At 37.7% G+C, this 22,423-nt stretch overlaps 1 protein-coding gene across 2 annotated transcripts in view; it reads right to left on the bottom strand.

The window, feature by feature from the left end:
* Positions 1–21,938, bottom strand: part of PPP4R2 (protein phosphatase 4 regulatory subunit 2) — a 51,005-nt gene extending 29,067 nt beyond the window's left edge. The window contains exons 1-2 of one of the 2 annotated variants that reach the window (XM_027584168.2): positions 21,668–21,938; positions 20,583–20,664 (exon numbers count right to left, since the gene is read on the bottom strand). In XM_027584168.2, coding sequence (XP_027439969.1) covers positions 20,583–20,664; positions 21,668–21,701 — 116 coding nt within the window. In that variant the 5' untranslated portion in view covers positions 21,702–21,938. Of the gene's footprint in view, positions 1–20,582; positions 20,726–21,667 lie in introns of those variants that run through there. The other variant, XM_027584167.2, reaches the window with a different exon arrangement.
* Between the last annotated feature and the right edge of the window lie 485 nt (positions 21,939–22,423).

Here is a 22,423-nt window from a genome sequence, read left to right as displayed (position 1 = left end):
TCCTGACTGCTCATTGTTCCCTCTAGCTGGATTGAGCTAAACTGCCTCCTGTCTCAGGAAGCTTTCCCTAATCCTCAGAAATCAACTTCTTACTCTAATGCTCCCGAAGCACTTTATTACTCCCTTAAAGCAACTATTATATTCTGCCCAGACCATAATCACTAAGTTCTAGACTTTTTTTCCCCCTTGTGAGGTTCCATGAAGCTAAGCATCATGCAACAGAATTTTTTTTTCAGGAGGGAACTGTCTTTTGTTATGGAAACACTCTGACAGGAACTTAAACAAAAGCTATGCTTCAAATTGTAAGCATTTCAACAATTCAGAGAGGTTAAAAACAATGAATTTCTCACAATGAAAGAACAGGGGTTCTTTCTTGCAAGTCATAGTTATAACCTCATAACAGTTTTAAGATAACAATTTTAATACTTTACCTGTATGAATTGGGGACACTGTATATGCATGCACATATGCTGGTTAGAGCATATACCAATGAGGTTGGCTCCCCAGCTCACGGTTCCCACTTTCTTAGAAAGGGATATAATAACAAAGATGGTCCTCCAGGAATCAATACTTTCCCTGTCCATTACTTGCCCCCTCCCCCCTGCAAAAAGTGGATTAATCCTAGGGTCAGCCAACTGGACATTTCACCCCAGAAATGTGAAATATGGAGAGAACACAGACGAAGTTACTGGACTAAATCACCCCTTTGGCAGGAACCTAAAGGAAACATCCAGCAACTACTGGTCCAGCCCCTGAGTACCCCATTCTCATATCCTTGGCTTGGTAGTTTAACCCAACCTGTGATTCTAAGTTCTACCTCAATATCCTTCCAATAAATCTGTCTCTTCTCTCATTTTTTGGGCTTAAGAGAACCAAAATCAGTCGTTCTGCTTGCAAGCAAAAAAGCTTTAATTTGATGCTTTCAAAAAGTCATATATTCTTTGAGGACTACATATTTAGTGCTCTATCTTTAAGCAGAAATCTGAGCTGAGAAAAAACCCTCTTCTGAATTTTCAAATTACAACATAAAAGTTCACTTCTTATATTTTAATATTTAAAATGCTGTGACACTAATAAATTAATTCAAGTCTAAGTGGACATTCCCAAATGAGCCATCTGAACATTCAGTCTAGCAGACTAACCATGGTATTCAGAGATTCTGGGTTTTAGTTTTGTTCTCTGCATGTAATTCTCCAGAATGTCAAAGACCCTATATGTTGTTATATACGCTGACAATCTCTTTATGACAGATCACTATTTACTGCTATTCTTTATTAGCACCTTTTCCCTTGATTATAGTTTGAATTTTATGTTTTTCCAATATAAATATCCAAGGTCTTCAAAAACCTTGATTTTCCTAGATCACAAATTAGATCTAAATTTATAAATATTTATGAATTTATAAGTCTGAAGAAGGTTGTACACTTCAGCCAATCATATCTGTGAAATTCTTTTTAATGGGAGTATAAAAAATAGAAAGTATTTAAAAAGGTAATTGCTTAAAAGTCAGAGAAATTATAAATTAAGAAAAATTAAGTTACTGATGGTGAAATTTTCTAATAGAGAAATAAAAATATTCAAACTGAATACTAGAAAGCAAAGCTGATCCAAATAGTATTTTTAAAAGGCTACTGGCATTTTTTTTCCAACTACTCCTGAAAAATATGAATTTAATTCCTTAGAACACAAAGGTTTGCTCAAGTATGTTTTAGTTTTTCCTGGTGGCTTTTTTTTTAAGCTACTAACTCAATTCTCACTTTCATTTTGTATTTTACTGAATGAATAGAAAAATTCAGCAAATTCTGGGGCACACAAAAGGAGAAACTGTCAACTTCTTTCTTTTATGAAAAACTGCATTGTTCAAAATTGTTTTACATAGGTAGCCTATCCTATTATAATACCTATAGGTATTATAATAAAAAATACATTTTAAATACCTAGCCACATTTCTTATCAGTAAGAAATTCAGTAATTTTTAAAAATTAGCACATTTAGAAAACTTCATCCCATTAACATGGTTCTATTGTTCAACCATAAATTTTTAAAAAGGAAAATCTCTAAGAATCACAAATAAGGGTATAATTTTATCCACCAAATCCTTATAATGATCTGAACAACTTTTGAAGACTACCAACTAAATATAAAAGCAATATACTTATGTTTCTTAAAACTTTTGACTTGAAACATGCCAATACATGTTTCTTAAAACTTTTGACTTGAAACAAGTCAATCTTACACTGAATACTCAGAAGCCTTTCTTTCAAGAATGAATGATACTTCCAAACTACTAACCATCCAATATTTAAATATGTGCTTTTCCTAAAACGTCAAAGAGCTAAAAGCACAATATTCATCAAATCTCAATCAGGATCAACTGTAAGACTCTCCAATATTTTAAGAATTCTAGGGTGCCTGGGTGGCTCAGATCATGATCCCGGAGTCCTGGGATCCAGTTCCACATTACACTCCCCCTGCTCTGCGGGGAGCCTGCTTCTCCCTGTGCCTCTGCCTGCCACTCCCCCTGCTTGTGCAAGCTCTCTCTGTCAAATAAATAAAATCGTTAAAATAAGAATTCTAGACCACTACTGGTATTTGAAAGACATTCAATTTCAGAGCTATTAAAACATAGGAAAAACATATGCCAATGAAGAAAATTTATCTTAATTTTAACTTAAAAATGTCTTTTTTGGGTAACGAAGAAACTCTGGGGTTAAACCTTTTTTTTTTTTAAGATTTTATTTAGTTACTTCAGAGAAAGAGAGAGGGAGAGGAAGCGCACGTGAGCATGCAAACAGGGGGCGGGGCAAAGGGAGAGGAAGCAAATCCTAAACAGACTGTTGAGTGCTGAGCCTGAAGTGCAGCTCCAGATGCAGGGCTCCACCTCAGGACCCCTGGGATCATGACCTGAGCTGACATCAAGAGTCAGACACTCAACTGACTGAACCATCCAGGCGCTCCAAACCTTAATTTTAATAAAATTTGTGATTATGTCAAAATTTTGAAAAATATCTGGAATTTATATATACACAGAGCAGAAAAAATTTGAAAAGCAGAAACTTAAAGCAGTTTCAATTTTATTTCCATCTAATCTAACCAAGCTCTATAGCACTTCATACATTATGAGGCTATGATCTCTTGAAATTAAAGCTTTCCTCTCCCTACCCAAAATCTAAAATCAGAAATCTGTGACAAAAATTATTATTATTGGTTTACCCCTTCTATACCCGATTAGTCTGAGGCTCATGGCATATGCTAATTTAAGGGTCAACTGAAAAAAAATTACTCTCTAAAGGAACTACACTTAAAGTTTTCCCCCACCCTAATTTTAAAAATGAAGGTAACATATGTGATACAGGTGAATGCTGATAAAAGCAGCAAGCAAAATATCATATAAAATATAATACTGTAATGCTAAAATAATAAATACCATAAGCAACTATGGCTGTTTGCTCACCACCGCAGTCCTAGCAACTAGCCCAGTACTTGGCACAGAATATATGCTCAATAAATATCTACTGACTTTTAAGTAACATCTCAAGAGATGTGAAGGAATGAAGGAACATAAACGCCACACAATCAAAAATTACACAAAAACTAAGTGGGAGAAGAAGATAACGAAAGGAACCTCGACATTCAGAAAATTTCACACCAGCATATCTTATATAGAATACCATATAATATGCATTATCATGTAGTAAGCTTTCAGTAAATCCCAGCCCCTTTTCCTTCCCGTTTTCCTTTGAACAGGGTCCACCTAAAATATTTACTTCACAAAACTCAATGAAATTCAAACATTTCAAGAATATAATATCTGCATACCTGAATCCATACCTGAATATAATCAGTAGATATAAAAAGAAAGATGTACTAATTGCACAAATCAGTTGCAAATGTGACGATGGACTGAATGTGTTCTTCCAAAAATTTTATGTTGAAGCCCTAACACATAAAATTATAGTATTTGGAGATGAGCTCTTGAGAGGCAATTAGGTACAGATGAGATCACGGGGGTGGGGCCCTAATGATGGAATTAATGTCCTTATTATGAGACACCAGAGAAAGAGGATGCTTGCTGTTTGTTTCACCTCTCTCATACCCAGCCCCCTTCCTTCTCTCCTTTCCCCTTGCCATGTGAGGACAGAGCAAGAAAGGTGGCCTGCAAACCAGGAAGAGAGTCCTCACCAAAGCCCAAACATGCTGGCACCCTGATTTCAGACATCCAGCCTCAGTAACTGTGACAAAATAATTTCTGTTGTTAAGCCATCCAATGTACGGTATTTTGTTATTGTAACCTAAGCTAATACAGCAAGTCAACTATTGAACAAACAGTGACATATACTACAGAAGGCTATAAAGATCAAAACATAAATTATGACCTCTAAAGAGCCTAGCTTGGTAGAAAAATCACACTTGTATTAAAATACCCATAACATAGAGCAGAAAACGATAAATGGAAAATTTATGAAGGCAAAATTACTATATTGTTTGAAATATAGGGAAGTCAAAGTTACCTTTGCCTAAATAGAATCTAGACACAGGGAAACTGAAAGGGAAGAGAAATCAAGCTCCTCTCTCTCGCCCTCCCTTCCTCCCTCTCTCACATACACATCTCAAGATTTGGATAACAATAGTTTCTATTATTTCCTAAAGTTAGAAAGAATACTTCTTTAACAGATGAAGACAAGGTTTTGCTTTTTCTCCATTTACATATTTAATCCAGCTCCTACTTTATGTCACGTTCTCAGCAAGGCAATTTCAGCCCCCTCAACACTTGGAAAACCACAAGCAGAAACAGATTAGTAAGCAAACAGCTGCAAAAAAAAAAAAAACGTGACCAATGCATGTCGGAAATATGGCGGTTTCTATTAAGGGGATCTGAGACACTTGTCAGCAGATTACTATGTATTTGAATAGAGCTATCTGAACAATCTTAAAAGGCAAGTGGAGGTTATGCCAGGAGGAAGAACATCAGAGGCAAGCAACAGAAAGGTGCTATTAGAATTTAATACTAGCAAAATAGAGCACTGTATATTCAATGAAATGCAAATAATTTGGGTAAATTACAAATGGTGGCAAAAGACAAGATTGGAAAGGTAAGAAGAACCCAAATCAAGAAAGAATTTTAATGAGTAAGACAATATTTGCCTCATCAGAAGAATAAAAGTGTAAGAAGGAATGATATTAACTAGTAACAATAACAAGGGAGACTTCAATGGGAACAAAGAGTGATCATACATCCTAATTAGAACAGTCCTGGTCTACACCTGTTCAGCTGATGTTCCACCCAGTTTACCACTTGTCCCATATTTAATGAAGTGTTATTAGTAACTGCATTAAAATATGCAAGTTTGGTAGACCTCTCCACTTTGTACTTCCAACTTCTGCCATGATCTTGTCAGCTTGTTTATGAAATGCATGGATAATGAAGGAAGTCCTCACTTTAATGCGCAGTTAAATCTGAAAGAGGACAGAAATAACTAATTTTCTCTCTCTCACCCTTTCCAGACTCAATGTATCTAACCCTTCCCTTTCAAGGGTTAATATGCAGGGGACCTCTCCAGAGGATAGGGCAGGTAGCTCCTCTGGAAGTGGAAGAAGTGGTCAACACTGCCATCACTAATGTCCCACTGACGTATCAGCCAAGTTATGGCCTGTGATTTTGCCCCCAAAATACAGAGTTGCCAAGATACCAATGAGCAGAAGTCATGGGAAATTACAGGCTAAGTATATGCAGAGTAGCTAATATTAACACACAAAGCCAGTACTCTTTTACTGAAATGAAAAATTAAAGCTTCTCTCTCCCCTATGTATATTAACACTCGTCCACATGAAACTAGCTAATGGATATATTTGTGAATAATAATTTTATATGTATCTGTCCCTGGTTCCTAACACAATAACTTCCTCCCTTCCTCTCTCACATACACATCTCAAGATTTGGATACAGTAGTTTCTATTATTTCCTAAAGTTAGAAAGAATACTTCTTTAACAGATGAAGACAAGATGTTGCTTTTTCTCCATTTACATATTTAATCCAGCTCCTACTTTAGGAAAAGCCTTGAAAAAAGGAGTGCTAGGACAAACTTTTGTTCTCCTATTTAGTCTTTGGCCCATTCCTGACAAAGAGCTCTTAAAACCTGTGGAATTTCCAGAGTGATAGAAACAGCTTTTGTTCTAATGAGGCGACTCTTGGGCTCCTGGATGGGGGCTGGTAACCACCAACACCAAGTGAGGATTAGTAGTTTGGAACTTTCAGCACTGAGAGAGGAGAGGGGCTAGAAATAGAGTGAATAATCAATCATGCCTACATGATGAAGCCTCCATAAAAATCTATAAACTATAGGATTCAGAGAGCTTCCAGAATCATGAACAAGAATGCATCCACATGCTGGGAGGGTGGTGCACCCCAAACTCCACATGGACAAGAGCGTCTATGCTCAGGATCCTGCCAGGCTTCGCCCTATGTTATCTCTTCGTCTAGCTATTTATTTTGTATCCTTCAATATCTAGTGTAATAAACCAGTAATCTAGTTAAGTAAACAGTTTTCCTGAGTGCTATGAGCCACTCTAACAAATTAATGGAACCCAAGAAGCAAGTCATGGAAACCTCTGATTTTTTAGCCTGCTGATCCAAACTACAGGTAACAACCCGGATGTGTGACCAGCATCTGAACAGGGAGATAGACAGTCTTGTAAGATTAAGCCCTTAAATTATGAGATCTAATATTAACCCCAGGCAGACAGTGTCAGAAGTGAATTGAATTGTAGGACATTCAGCTGGTGTCACAGTATTACCTGAAAGCCCAAACATTTAGTGTCGGAAGTGTTCTGAGCATGAGAGTAAAGGAGAAAACAGAATTTTCCAGGCAATATTTGATTAGATAAGAGGCAAACATCTGAGACTTTCACCTTTACTGAAAATCAAGAATAACACTTATAATTAGACTATGAATCTTTGACAAGTAGTATATATTTCTCAAAACTTTACCAAGTTGCTCAAATAGAATTCCAAAAGGTAAAACTAGAAGACCTGGTTAAAGATCTTGATCATACCCATCACTGTTTTTATTTCACAGGTGAAAGAACTATGAGACACATTATTTTATTTTTTTTTAAGATTTTATTTATTTATTTGATAGCAAGAGCAGGAACACAAGCAGGGGGGTGTGGGAGAGGGAGAAGCAGGCTTCCCGCCAAGCAGGGAGGCCCGATGTGGGGCTTGATCCCAGGACCCTGGGATCATGACCTGAGCCAGAGGCTGACGCCTAACGACTGAGCCACCCAGGCGCCCCTATGAGACACATTTTAAAGCTTGATGCATCCTTTTTCCTATGAAGCAGAATCTTTCAATCTTGGCACCACTGACATTCTGGGTCTGATAATACTTTGTTGTTGGGAGTTATCCTGTGCCATGCACAGCATCCCTGGCCACTACCCATTCTCAGTAGCATTCCCCCACTAGTAACTACCAAAAATGTCTCTAGTCATTGTCATCCCTGGTTGAGAACCACTGCTGTAAATTTTTGAAAAGGAAAGTCAAAACAAGTATTACAGAATTAAATGCAAACTTGCAGAAAAAGCCCACATCTCAAAATCTCAAACATCTTCAATTAGTTTTACTGTTAATTATTGCAAAGTCCTACAAGTTTACATAAACACCATAGCTAAGATTAAATATTTTACTTAGATTTAAATAAAAGAGTGTATTTATTCAAAACTAAATTTAAAACAATAGGAACAATCTTAAGGTTAAGTCCATTTTTGTGGGTGGTATTTTTATTCTTCCTGATTGAGTATCAGGACTCTAGGACATTTCTACAATCTCAGAGTGCTCTCAGGTTTCAGCCAACCAAAGAGCAAAATGCAGTTTTTTCCCCTCAAAACAACTTGCTTTTTTTTGGCCTATTTACAAAGAAAGAGGCCAGAAACAGATTGCGAAGAAAAACTTTACAAGGACAAAATTTCAAATACCGTCATCAAAATTAAAGACACAGCTCATACTCTGTATCTGAAGTCCCTTTTACTGATATGACTACTTGTCTATGGAATGTGACTAAAAAGAAAGATATATGCCAGAAATAACAATTCAATCCAGTCATTACAAAGATTATTCCTTGCTATATAGTCATGACCGTCTTTCTTAAACAACTTGCTGCTTGAGACTGTCTTAAACTCAAATTATTCCTAACATACAGAAGTATAATTATTTATAAGTAACTTCATTAGGCTACTTTATTATTTTTATTAATAAAAATCTAGCAAAAACCCTGAAAAACAAATCATAACTTCATAAATGAGGAAGACAGAAAGTACAATTGGTAATAAACAAATGGAAAGATGCAGGCGCAAATTAAAATGAGATACCATTTTTCATCTATCAGATTTTCAGATTTAAAAGCTTAATAATGCTCGGTGCTGACAGTGGTAGAGAAATAACTTTCACACAGTGCTGGTATAGGCATATGTTGAAAAACTTTTTAGAAGGCCAGCTGGCAATACCTGACAAAATAATAATGCACATAAAGTCAACCTACAGATCCCATTCTTGCATCTGTGTCAATGTAAATATGCTCACTTAAGCACTTTCTGAACTGTTTTTTAACTGTAAACAACCTAAAGAACCATCAAAGGACAGGTTAAGTAAGTTACAATATACCCCTAACAGTGGAATACTATGCAACCCATAAAAACAATGAGGCAAACTTTTGTTTTGATAAGATATCCAAATACAGCAGGGAACAAAAGGCAAACTGCAGAATTTTGATACTATATGTTTTTAAAAAAGAATTAACACATTTACATTTATAGAAATAGGTTAAAAGCATAGTTTGATTTTTTGTTAGTACTAACATAATAAAAAAATTTTTAATGAGACAGCTTATCTAAGCAGTACTGATTTCCATAATCTTTGTACATGAGTTTTTTCACAGTATGGGCACAATATTTATTTAATTCATGTGATCCATTAAACTCAATATGCAGTTATTCTCACCAAATTTCTCCTTAACCAAAATAGGGATGTAAACAGAAAATATGTATATGGTAGTCTCCATATTCAAGATACTTGAAGTATTTAAGACTGAAAGTTTTAAGACAAGTATTTAAAATTTACCACCTGTTCACTCAAGTCTTTTGTCAGAAAATAATTTTTAAAGTGACCACATCCTGACTATGGTATTGATTTGTCATATCCTACAGCAACTAAGATAGCAAAATCAAATGTCAGACAATATTTACAAGAAAACTGGATTAAGTGACAAGTATCCCCAGGAACCTTCTAAAATAAACAGGGCAAGACTAGAGAGCTATCAATATCCATACAGGAAGGAGAGAAAGACTACTTGTCTTACAAGAGAGCTTATGAACAGGAAAACCCTGAATTTACTAACAGTACTTACTGAGGAAAAAACTAGGCCACATTCTACCTACATTCAAGATTACTCACTGCAGAAATACTCTGCTGTGCAAAGTCCCTAGAAAAGGTGGACCTGTCTCCAGATAGAGAACTACTTTAAGACAAAATAGCCATAACCTCATAAATCACCCTGCAGTCACCATGGACAATATCCCTAAAATAACACCAGAATAAAACAATCTGGAAAAATATCATATTCACTTTAGTACACACAAACAGTTCTGAATAGAAATATTTTGTCAGCTAACAAGCTATCTCACCCTCTCTCTTAGAGATATACAACAGTGCAAAAATTACAAATGTACTCATAATAGCTTATACCTCTCAAATTTCAAATCCTTCTATAGCATATATTTCTCCAGTTTCATCACCTGTAAATGGGAACATTACCAGCTACCTCCCAATATTAAGGTTAAGATTTTTGATTGATTAACAAATCCAAAACACATATATTAAAAAAGAAAGCTAGGCTCATACTTCCAACTAAACTATACATCAATTTTATCACCTATATGCTTCAAATTTACAACTCTGCAAAATTATAATTACTAAAATTTTCAGCCTCTGAGGGTCCTGGAAAATAGTCTAAATCACAAACGTTAAGGGTGTATCAAGTGATTTACCTTACTGACTCTTCCAGTGAAGTATCTCCTGACACATTTTTTCTTAAATCACAAATTACCACACTCAACCTCCCCATACTTGCGACAATCCCCAGGAAACTATGTGACGTGTCAGTGCTTAGGTCGTATCATGGTATGCCACAAGGAAAGGAAAGCTGGACAGGTACATGAGGTCAGGATTAGATAAACAGCAAGAAAATCTCAGAAATAACTAGTAACACATTCCTGGTCAAAAGCATAATTTCAAATTCTAAAGGTTTTAAAAGAATTCTCAGAGTGCTTCAGTAAAGAGGAAAGATGTGAGAAGACAACAAGGGACAAAGGGTATAAAAGTACAGGTTATCAGAGGATGTAAAGTCAGAATGCCTGAGTTTAAATTCCAATTCTGTCACTCACCAGATGCACTATCTTAAGACTTTTTAAGTTCTGTAAGTCTCAGTATGCACTTTTAAAAAGCAGAGATACCTACTTCAGAAAGTAGTTGTAAAGATCAAATTAAGATACACATATGAAACATTTGACAGTGTCTGGCACAAAATAAATGTCTACTAAGTTTGCCTTCTAGGAAGAAAAAAACACTTTAACCCAAAACACAAGTCCTATGTGAAAATTCTAGTCCCTTAAAGACAAATCCCAATTTCAGGTTCACAGTTTTAAAAATCAGTCTAAAACTCTACAAAGGACTATTGAGAAGCACCACATTCAACAAGAAGTAACATTAGGAGAATAAAATTTTAGAAGGGTCAAAAATACTCAAGAGATACGCAGAACACGCAAGGAGCCTAAACAAATCACAGGGAGACAGGAAAAGAAAGTACAAAGTACTGTATGTCTGAAAAAGTCTAAGTCAGATCTAGTTATAGCAAAAAAGGAAAATAAAATAGCTAAAGCAAAGTTTTGGAAAGCAAAATGAATAATTAGCTCAGTCACAAGTATAGAAGCTTGATGAGATTTAGGAAAGTCTTGGGCCTGAACAGAGATCACTGTAACTGGTCAATATGTTTTCATTCTTAGGACTTCAGTAAGCTGCAAACCTTTTAAGTATCAAAATTGGTATTAAATGTTATTTTTAGTGCTACTGATTTTTATTTTCATATCAGTGTACGAACAAAATAAGGAACCTAAGATTTACTGAATACCTGCTATTTCAAAAAACTGTGAAGTGTTCACATTTTCAGCTGGGGAGCTGAAGAAAAGAAGGCTTAAGTAACTAAACTGTTCCATAACAGTCATTCACATAGATTATATGAAACTACAACTTTCGGGGCGCCTGGGTGGCTCAGTCATTAAGCGTCTGTCTTCGGCTCAGGTCGTGATCCCAGGGTCCTGGGATTGAGCCCCACATCAGGCTCCCTGCTCAGCGGGAAGCCTGCTTCTCCCTCTCCCACTACCCCTGCTTGTGTTCCCTCTCTCACTGTGTCTGTCAAATAATTAAAATCTTAAAAAAAGAAAGAAAGAAAGAAAGAAATTAGAATTTTCACCAAGACTGTCTTCTAAGCTAGGGTCAAGCAGATTATAAACACAGAGAGAAGAGAGATACCCTGACAAATTCACCTCCAAGAGCATCTTCACTGTACCACAGAGCCTCTGAATAAAGCTTTTCTCCCCACCCCCAACCCAAAGTCACACTGGTAAGTGGGTAACAAAAAAGCCCTACTTACACTATCACATATATGGCACATTTTGAAAAAGCACTGGGAGCACTAGTACTATTATTTTACATCATTACTAATTTGATGCTTAACTATTTTTCACTTTACAGTCAATGGTGTAATCTCTCAGTAATATTCAATGTATTTGGTAGGCATGGACTTTGAGCTTGGGTTACAGAAGTGCCTATTACACAAGGTAGATTCCACACAAGCAGTGCCAAACCCAGGCAGCCTGATAATACAAACAGGATTGCTGTGGGTGAAACCAGAGAAAGCAAAGACGAGCAACTAAACACATCTAAAGGCCTAGCAAAAATGAAGATCTAAAATATATTTCTCAGACTCATTGGGTATTTTTAAAGTAAAATGCTTTCACAGACATATGTATTAAATGAAATAACAGCCAACATTCTCTTCAACTGGCTATACTGTTTTAGTCGCTGAATACATTTAAGGGTTTTGTGTTTTGTTTTGTTTGCTATTGATACTGAAACTTGATTTTGGTACAGAAATACAGATACAGGCAGAAGGATGCAGACACACAGACAGACACACACACTTTCACTCACAAACTCCCATATCATTAAAGTAAAAGACCAACAGTCTACAAAACAGAGGGAAAGCACAGTAAATTCTGGATCATAAAATCCTTAACTTCTTAGTAATAAGATGTTTTGAAGCAACATGAAGTTTCTGACAGACTTCCAGTAATAGTCCATAAGCATTATGAACTGATCAGCAGGCACAAAGAGGATCTCTGGATGTGGATAAAAACCACAGGTGTGCACAGAGGTGACACTAAGAATGGCATTCTGTGAAACTCTGTGACTCTGATAAATTAAGTGGTAATAGGGACTGGTCTTTCTCATCCAAGTATACACAACTGATTCTCCATTTTTTCTTTCTTTTTTGGTCTCCAAACCATTCGCCTCTGCAACATACTCCCAACAATTAACATCTTTCACCATCTGCAGACATTTTAACATCAACCACCATCACTGTGCCCCATTCTCCACTCTTAATCCCTATTGCTGCAATACCACCCCCAGGTAACTACTGCCACAACACAGACTCCTATATAAGTTTTTCAAGCTGGGAGGAACCTTGGAGATCATTTATTACAAGCCCCTCATTTAGTATCTGAGCAAACTGTGGCCCAGAGTAATTTAAGTGATTTTAAATAATGGGAAATAAAATAATTAGTTATAGCAGCTTCCATGGGGGGGGGGGGAGGATGAGACGGGGTTGTCAGTGTGTCCCAGTCACTGTATTAAGCACTTTAGATGTATAATGAGGAAATTAAAGCACAGAGCCCTCAGCCTTGGTCACAGAGTAAGTGGTAGAAGTAGGAATTCAAACCCAGGTCTTACGTTCTCTTGACTCAAACCAGAGCTCTTTCCAAAAGATAAAGTATACCTCACACTTGTTTCTTAAACCAAATTCACTGTTTAGGCCCAATATATAGACAATTCTAATTTTTACTCCAAATTTTAATATTTACAGCTACATCCTCACAAGAAGTGAGGCAACTATATGGTAGAAATCCCATTTTTCAAGTGAGGAAACGAGCTCATAAATAATGTGCCCAAATTCACACAGAGAAGTCACCAAGCTAAATTCAGAATTCAAGCCATGCTCCTCCCAAGAATATTACCACATGCTAATTCTCATGAAATTATGGGACTAGCCAACTACTAGTAAAAATCTGGACTGAACATGGAAAATATGTGCTCACCTGCACACCAAAGACATTTAAAATTTGAAGTTAACTCTACTCAGAAAACAAAGTTGGCATGTCTTCCAATACACCAACAGATTTTCTGCAGTATACATGACACATTAGGTTTGTAGCATGATGTGACAAAACAAATGAAAACGACAATTTTCTTCATGTTCATACCTTAATCACTGCAGTTATTGGAATATTTGAAACAAAATGGCATCCACTTAACTAATATTTAATGAAAATCTACTGTGCTTTCTCTGTGTACCACTGTGATGGTGGTACATGACAGGATTTTAGGTGACACATGGAAAATTCATATTAAGTACATATTTTAGTATTTATAGATTTTAAGGTCTAATGCAACAAACCAGTGGTTTCAGATCTTCTTTCTCACAAGGGGAAAAAAATTAACATAGTCATTATATTTCTGTGAAGGAGTAAAACAAAGGCTTAACTTCTATAATATTTTCCTATTTTGAAAAAAATCTGAAAAAAGTAAGCCAAACTAGAAAAGAGTATTAAATAATTATATAGATGTTACAAGGATGTGGCAAATACTACGAAGACAGTATAGGAGACATTTTTTTTTTTTAGAGAATCCCAAGCAGAGCCCCAACTCAGATCGTGACCTGAGCAGAAACTAGGGAGTTGGCTGCTCAACCGACTGCGCCACCCACGTGTCCTGGGAGACTGACATTTTAGAAACAATGTTCAGTAAATACTATGTTGACAAAACAAAATTCCCTCAAGAAACCCACTGAAGGATTTAACAGCCTCATTCACTTAAGGAGATTTTATTTACAATAATGAGGTCTCAGCTGTTGATAATTACTTTTAAGTAACCTAAATTTTATTTTCTTATAAATTGCCGTTATGTCAAAATTGCTCAACACAAAGAACTTGAAACTGCAGGGGGCAGGTAGGAGGGTGGGGACAAAGCAGACTCAATATAAGCACAGTCAACACAATAACTACTATTTATTGAGCATTTACTTTGTTTACCAAGCAATGTGCTAAGTTTTCCATGTTTTAAGTACTTATGCTATGAGATACTATTATTTCTATTTTATAGGTGAGGAAACCAGTAAGTTTTCATAAGTGTAATTATGAGAGGCTGACAGTGGTACTGTAGTCTTCTCTCTCTCCAAAACCCTTTATCAGACATAACTAGACAGCAAAACCAAAAACCAATTAACAAAAACATTTACAATAAAACTACCTGAAAAAACAAAACAACACAAAACTAGCTGAGAAGGCAGCAAACCTCACAAACCCCAAAGAATAAAAGGTTAAGAAAAAGTGACAGTCACATGACCTGTACCTTATCAGGTTCTGAACTAGAGAAAAAGAGAAGTCCTGGTGTACCTGAAGGGCCTAGGAATAGCAGAACCACAAAACTGTCAACCAGCATTCACTAGAAATCATGACAGGTCAATCTGAGACCAGCAGCTGGAACTGAATGGGTTTTGCCCACTCTACTAGTGAGTGAACAAAAGGGACCCACAGTGAAAGCTGAAGGAGAGCAGCAGTCTTGCTCCAATGTGATCCTGAAGGTAACCCACCAGGGCTCCCATCCAGAGCTGACCCAGTATGTGGAGAAGAGGACAATAAAGATGAAGGAAAGACAGGGTCCAAATAAGAGTAGGAATGGAAAAGAGAACCTGGAAATTTCAGAAAGCAAACTCCATGTTCTTAAACACTTTACAAAACAATGAGAAAGCTCTGTGAAGTTAGGAAAGCTACTCTGAACCATATTTCCTCCTCAAAGGTCAGGAAAACTAATTTCATGTAAAATGTACAAGAGAAAAATATGAAGGTCAAACCCAGTACAAAGTAAATATAAGAAAAAAAGAGAATAAGGAGAACAAACATCTCTACAGACAATGAAAGGAACCTAGAAAGACTTGTCCAAAAACAGATCAAAACTGTATGATACTACTTCAAAATGAGCTAAAGACATTGAGAAAAATGATACATGTCAGAAAATGAGTTTTAGAATAGAATTCGGCAAATGATTAGAAATTTAAAAAATTACTTCAGGAAATAGACTAGTACATGAGAATGAAAGAACATAACAAATATCACAGTTAAGAGTTCTTCAAAGGAAAAAATTTTTTAAAATCAAAACAATTTAAAATTTCACCTTGAAGACACTATCAAGAGAATAAAAAGAAAAGCCACGAAGTTGTAGCAAGTACTTATAAATCCTATGTCAGATAAAGGTCTTGCATCTGTAACATATAAAGAACTCTCAAAAACTATTAAGGGGCGCCTGGGTGGCTCAGTCGGTTAAGCGTCTGCCTTCAGCTCAGGTCATGATCCCAGGATCCTGGGATCGAGCCCCACATGGGGTTCCCTGCTCGGTGGAAAGCCTGCTTCTCCCTCTCCCACTCCTCCTGCTTGTGTCCCCTCTCTCACTGTGTCTCTCTCTGTCAAATAAATAAATAAATAAATAAAAAATCTAAAAAAAAAACACCCAGTAAGAAAACAACTCAATTTTTAAATGGACAAAGACTTGAAGAACCAGTTTACCAAAGATGATACAGGAATAGCAAATAAACACATGGAAACATACTCAACATGATTAGTCATTAGGGAAATACAAATTAAAACCACTTTGCAATATGTGCCTAACAGAATGACTACAGCAAAAAAGAACCATACTAAATGTTGAAAAGGACATGAAGAACCTTAACTCAACTCCCATTAATACTGGTGGGAATGCAAACTGGTGCAATGACTCTAGAAAACAGTTTGGCAGTTTCTCAAGTTAAACATACACCTACCATATGATCCAGCCATTCCACTCCTAGGTTTTTATCCAAGAAAAAAGAATGCATATGTCCACACAAAGATTTGTACACAAATGTTCATAGCCACTTCTTGATGACAGAAAAAACTGAAAATAATCCAAGTGTCCATCAACAGTGAATGTACAAAAAACCTGTAGGATATCCATATAATGACTACTACTCACAAATAAAAAGGAATGAACTGCTGATATCCGAACATGGACCTCAATTATGTTGAATAAAAGAAGCCAAAGAATACAAACTCTATGATTCCATTTATATAAAATTCTAGAACAAGCAAACTAAAGTGACGAAGAGTAGATCTTTAGTTGCCTGAGGGGAGAGGAGCACACCCAGGGAAGGAAGATTACAAAAGAGCATGAGGAAACTTCTGGGAATAACGAATGGATATGTTCACAATCTTGAGTGTGGTCGAAGTTTGAGTACAGATGCCAAAATTTAGCAAACTATGTATTTTCAATAAATGAAGTTTACTATACCTCAACAAAGAAAGATGTTTTTTAACAAAACAAGAATAAGGAAAAAGAATTCAGGACAAAATAACAAATACTGAAGACATGCAAAGATGATTGACACAGGAATACAAGGAATCTCTGAAAAAGAAAACCAAAGGAAAAAATTTTATTTCCTGAAATTAAAAAAAGGCATGAAAAACTTATCTTTTTCAAAATTTTCATACATGTTAAAAGAGTACACCACGTACCTGAGTATACTGACCCAAAATGCCCAACACTGAAACAAAGTCCAGAAAAATTACTGCACTTAACTGAAAAAAATTCCTTGGGAATCTAGGCAAAAAGAGTACACAGCTTTTAAATAAAGAAAATTAGATTATCGTCTGATTTTTGACAGGAACTCTTGAGTTGGGGGAAACAATGGAATTAACATAGTTAAGCTACTCGAGGACAAAAACTGAGAACCAAAGATTTTATTTCCAAAATGACCTCCAAGAATAAAGGACACTGTTAACAATATATAAATATATATATATAATAATATATAAAACTCAGTAAGTGTTCCCATGAGCTCTGCCGAAGCTCAGAGCTTCTACTAGAAAATGAAGTTCAGACAACCGACTGACTAGCGATATTGACCTAAGGACTGGCGGTGAGCATTTGATACAGAGCTACTATAAAAGAAAGAATAAATGATGGTTAAAAGAAACTTATGTAATAGCTATATGCTCAGATGACGTAGACACAACTACTTTTCTTAAATGGGGGTTACAAATTGGGAGAGTGTATGAACAATTTTGATGTTCTTAGTAATTACACTGGTGATGTTGGTATTATTATTTGACTTTTCCCGTGTCCTTAAGAACCAGAATTGCTGGGGTAGAAGAGGTAAAACACTGTAGTCCTGATTTTGAAATGGAAGCATCAGTATGAATCACTTAGTATTTTATTAGTTCTGTCCACTGAAGAGGCTAGAAACCATGACCAACTTAGTTATAATAAGCATCTCTAGTCTCCAGGTTGTAGTCTATAAACACCACTTCCCACTAAAAGACACGGCTTGAGAAATGTCTGATTCTAGGTCTGGGCAGGAATGAGCTTAGGCCATATTCTAATACCAGACTATGGATGCTATTAAAGACTACCAAGAGTCAAGTCAAAAGGACTCTGGAATCAAACGAAGGAGGCTCCCACAGGCCAAACACTGGACAATATGACCATCAAAAAGAGTAATTGCAACTAAAACTTATCAAATGTTTAAATCTACAACTGAAACCCACCACATACCCTTCTGTTTATTCAGCACATAATATATACTTGGCATTAAGTTACAAACTGTTACCTTCGGTAAAGTGTCCTTTAAGGAAATGTCCCATTTTAGGACAAAGTAACCTTTTCAACATAAAATTAATTTTTTGAAGTAGCCAAAACCAACAAATTTGGGGATTGTTTTAGATAGATAATCTCTGCCTTCATTACAGTTTAGTATGCCACGTTTTGGCATCTTTCCCAACTTCCTACATTAGATGTGTAAAGGTAATTTTTTAAAAGACCAAACAGGAAAACTGCTCTAGTACTCTTTAAATTTTCCTACAACCTCCTGCTCAGTAAAAACCTACACTATAATTTTAAAATCTCTCTAGAGCTAAAAACACAAGTGTCAAACTGGGCTTTTTTAATGAAAAATAAATAGCTTAGGCTGTCACTGATTTTTATCCATAAAGTCCACATATCTCTTCTGTTAATGATTTCTTGCTATAATGTACCAATGAAAATAAAAACTATGGAATTCTTATCTCTAGCAACCTATCCATCCTAAAACACCAAAGAGATCTGATCTGCTGTTCTTTACATTTTTCTTGTTAAAATCTTTTAAGTTAGACAAAGCTCAGTTTAATCATAAAATGGATGACAGAAACTTGCAAATTTCAGAATGAAGAGGCATGCTGTTGATTAAAAAAAAAAAGATTAAAGCTAAATGTGTAAACACCAGCTGCTTTAATGATAAATTTAAAAATACTTTCCAAACTCTGTATCTACCACCACCATTTTAATACAAAATATTAGTAAATGTTAAAAAAAAAAGAAAAAACGGGGGGGCGAGTAAGGGGGTGGACCTTGTTTAAGTCCTCTATCAACACAAAATAATCGTCCACAAAAATCAGGTTAAAATTCCCTAGCTACAGCCGCCTGGGTGGCTCAGGTCATGATCCTGGAGTCCCGGGATCTGCATCAGGCTCCCTGCTCAGCAGTGAGTCTGCTTCTCCCTCGGACCCTCCCCGCTCTCATGCTCTCTCTATCTCATTCTCTCTCTCTCAAATAAATAAAAAAATCTTTAAAAATAAATAAATAAATAAATAAATAAAATAAAATTCCCTAGCCACATGGTGATCCAGTCTGACAGGATATTAAGTTTCCTTTCAGAAGTTTTCAACTATTTACAGCCAATGTAGCTTATCAAAAGACAGTTTGTACAGACCTGATAAGGAGAAGAGGTTTTTAAGTATTTATCTCCAAATAGTTTGATATAATCTTGTGTATCAAAACTCTGAAACTAAAAGCTTCTCCTCTTGATATTGTAGGGGGGATAAGTCTGGACCAACTAACTATTTGAAAGAAATAGAGGCAACCTAAGAATTTCTGAGTTAGGGATTAATTTATTTTTGAAAGCTGGCAACTAGTCATTTTTAAGCTTATCTACATAAATACGTTATGTTGCATCAATTTTTAAAATCAAGATGTTCTAAGAGAGACAATAATTCAGAGGCAAGTATAATTTTTTTTCCTAAAGGGTTCCACTTTTTAAGTGGAATAAAAATATAAGATTGACCACTTCACAGACACATTCTTAAGTTGAGTGGTAATTTTAATAAAGCACTATGGAGACTCAGCTTATCTACATGACTACTATATCAGAGGATCTTTTTTCCTTTCTAAAATTAGGCTAGTTATTAGAAGGCTACATATATTACAACCACAAGCGAATCTTGTAAGAAATGAACATCTGCCAATAAAGCCCAAGAAAGTATACATCACTTGCTGAAGCTTACACTCATAGTAGGCCTCAAAAAGAATTTCAAAAATAGACAAGACCCAGGGGAGCCAAAAGAAAGCTCATTTAGTAACGCTGCGCCCAAAGAAACCTTTCTCCTTCCTACTTTCCACCCCCTACAAAAAAAAAGAGTACAAGGAAGCCACCAAATCTGCACTGCTTTCTACAAATTAACTTAGTGATGGCAAAAACACTCCTGCAACACAACCTACACACACAATGAACTAGAATCGTAGTTATGAAAACAGTCCTAACTTCACAGTATAAGTTTCAGATTCAAAACATTTGGAAACAAGCCTAATAAAATGCTGAGCATATGTAACAAGTTAGCTATCCTAGAAAGTTTACAGGACAGTCAAAACTGCAGCATCTGGAATTTGTCAGATAATCACCCTAAGTCCTCAAAAGAATAAACAGAAGTGACACTTCAAACACCCACATGTATAAATATGACAACAAAAGGTTGGATACAGGACAATATGAGAAAATACCACCACCACCACCAACAAAAAAACAGAATCAAAGCCACAAAGTTCTGGAAATAAGCCTGTTTGTTAGGGCCAAAAAGGGTCGTGACAGGATAGGCATTCTTTTCTCTAGCTCTTCAGACTAGTAAATTCTAAATCTACAAAAGCATAGATATAAAGAAAATTTTAACAGAATTTTAAAACTCATTACAGGGTATGCGTTAAGGGAAATAAAACATACGCGCTTAGTAAATACTTTAAATAAAAGGAGCTTGTACAGCTGTACAAAGATTACTGAATTCTTCTGAAATACACTTTCTTCCCTCTCCTACGCAATTCTGAATGGATCCTAACAACGAATACATGTTTTCAACTCACATGGTCTCTCCAGTCTTGGCTACATGACAAAGAAACTGATCCAGGACAGGACAAACTTCCTTTTTTCCCCTCTTCTCAAAATCTAAATAAAGGAAGAAAGAAAAATTATCAGTATTTTCAAAGTCCATCAACCATTTCCAGTGCACTGTAAAAACAAACTTTTCTCCCAGTCCTTCCTCAAATATTAAGAAGCAGTTTAAAAAAAAAAGAAATCAGCCTCTCAACCAAATATCCACCTCCGACTCAAAAGTTCTACTTCCAACATTGGTTTCTTCACGTTGTAACAAGAATCCTCCTAAAGGGGGCACTCAACTTCTCCACAAAGCATCCATGCAGTGTTTCTCAAAGTGTGGTCCGGGGGAACACCAACATCAGCTTTATCTGAGACACCAGTTAAAATACAAATCCCAGGCCCCAACCCCCATAAATTGTTTATCTAGGTAAAGTTCATAAACGTGCGTCTTAGGAAGCTGCAGCTACCTCACGTAGCCGTTTCCAAATGATTTTGGATGTCAATGAACAATTGTGAAAACGCTGAAATCACACGCTATTCTAAGTTTGAGAACCACCGTTCTCAAGCCTGTTGCGTGGAAAGCGACCACCTGAGAATTAGGGCGCGTGGAGGAATGACTTCAGAAGCTCTGTAAGACTTCCTGAGACACTTTAAAGTTGCTCTGCCGCCGTCTTCGCCCCCGCCCCCGCCCCCCCAAACCTACTTTTTCTCTCACCCCGAAGCCTGGCGTGCGGGGGCCTGACGGAAAACGGAGCCTACCCGTAAGTGTGCTGATGGCCCACGACCTCTCCCCGGAGGGGTGGGCGAGAGACTGGGGCCACTACCAGAGCTTCCCCGGCTCCCCTCCCCCAGCCCAGACGCCGGCGGCCGACACAAAGCCCAGAGCGGGGCGGGAGGGAGCTGCCCACAGGGCTCCCCGCCCCTGGGGAGGTGGGAGGGGGATGGGAGCCGGGGAAGCGCCCCCCCCCCCCGCTCCAGCCCGGCCCGGCCCCTCGGAGCCCCCTGCCCAGAAAGAGAGGAGAGGGGGCAACGGAGGGTGAGGAGGAGGGGAGAGGGGGCAAGCTACCCCCACCTTTCAGCGCCTCCTGCAGCCTCTCGACGTCCATGGCTTCCCGGAGTCCCTCGCAGCCTCCGCCTCCCTCCGCGGGTCTCCCGGGGACCGGAACGCCTCCCCCCACCCCCCCGACGCCCTCCCCCTCCCTCGCACACACTCCGGCACGCAGGCGACCGGGGGGGGCACCGAAGGGAGCCGGGGGAAGCGAGCGAGAGAGCGAGACCGAGAGAGCGAGCACCTCCCCGAGCCGCTACCACCAGCCCTCCAACATGGCGCCCGGCACGTCACCGCGCGCACGCTCCCCGCCGCCGTCCTCGCGCCCGCCGCGCGCCCCGACCCGGAGCCCGAGAGCGCGTGCGCGGCGGAGGCGTGCCGCCTGGGCAGGGCCGGAGACCCGGCAGGCGCCGGCAGCTCCGCCTTCACCGTGGTGGTGGACCCTGGCTTGCCTGCGCTGTACTCCAGGAGGAATGGTCGCGGCCCAGGGCTACAGACCCACTCCGTAGATTTGAGTCCTTGCCATTTGCTAGCTGTGTGATGTTGAGCAATTCCCTGAGCCTCTCTGAGCCTTACTTTCCCGGGCCGTGCAATGAGGGCACTAGTGTTGACCACCCTGTACAGTTGCTGGGAGAATTAAGTGTGTACACACAGCCATCAGAGTATGCATTAAAAAAACACTGTTATTAGTAATCCTACCAAGAATGCCTCCCTGCCTGAACTCATCATTGACCTACCTTGAAGAGAAGCGATACATACAAAAAAGAGATTAAAAATTTA

This window comes from Zalophus californianus, chromosome 1 (genome assembly GCF_009762305.2).
Source record: "Zalophus californianus isolate mZalCal1 chromosome 1, mZalCal1.pri.v2, whole genome shotgun sequence".
Lineage (NCBI taxonomy): Eukaryota > Metazoa > Chordata > Mammalia > Carnivora > Otariidae > Zalophus > Zalophus californianus.
This window is presented reverse-complemented; position numbering and strand designations above follow the sequence as displayed.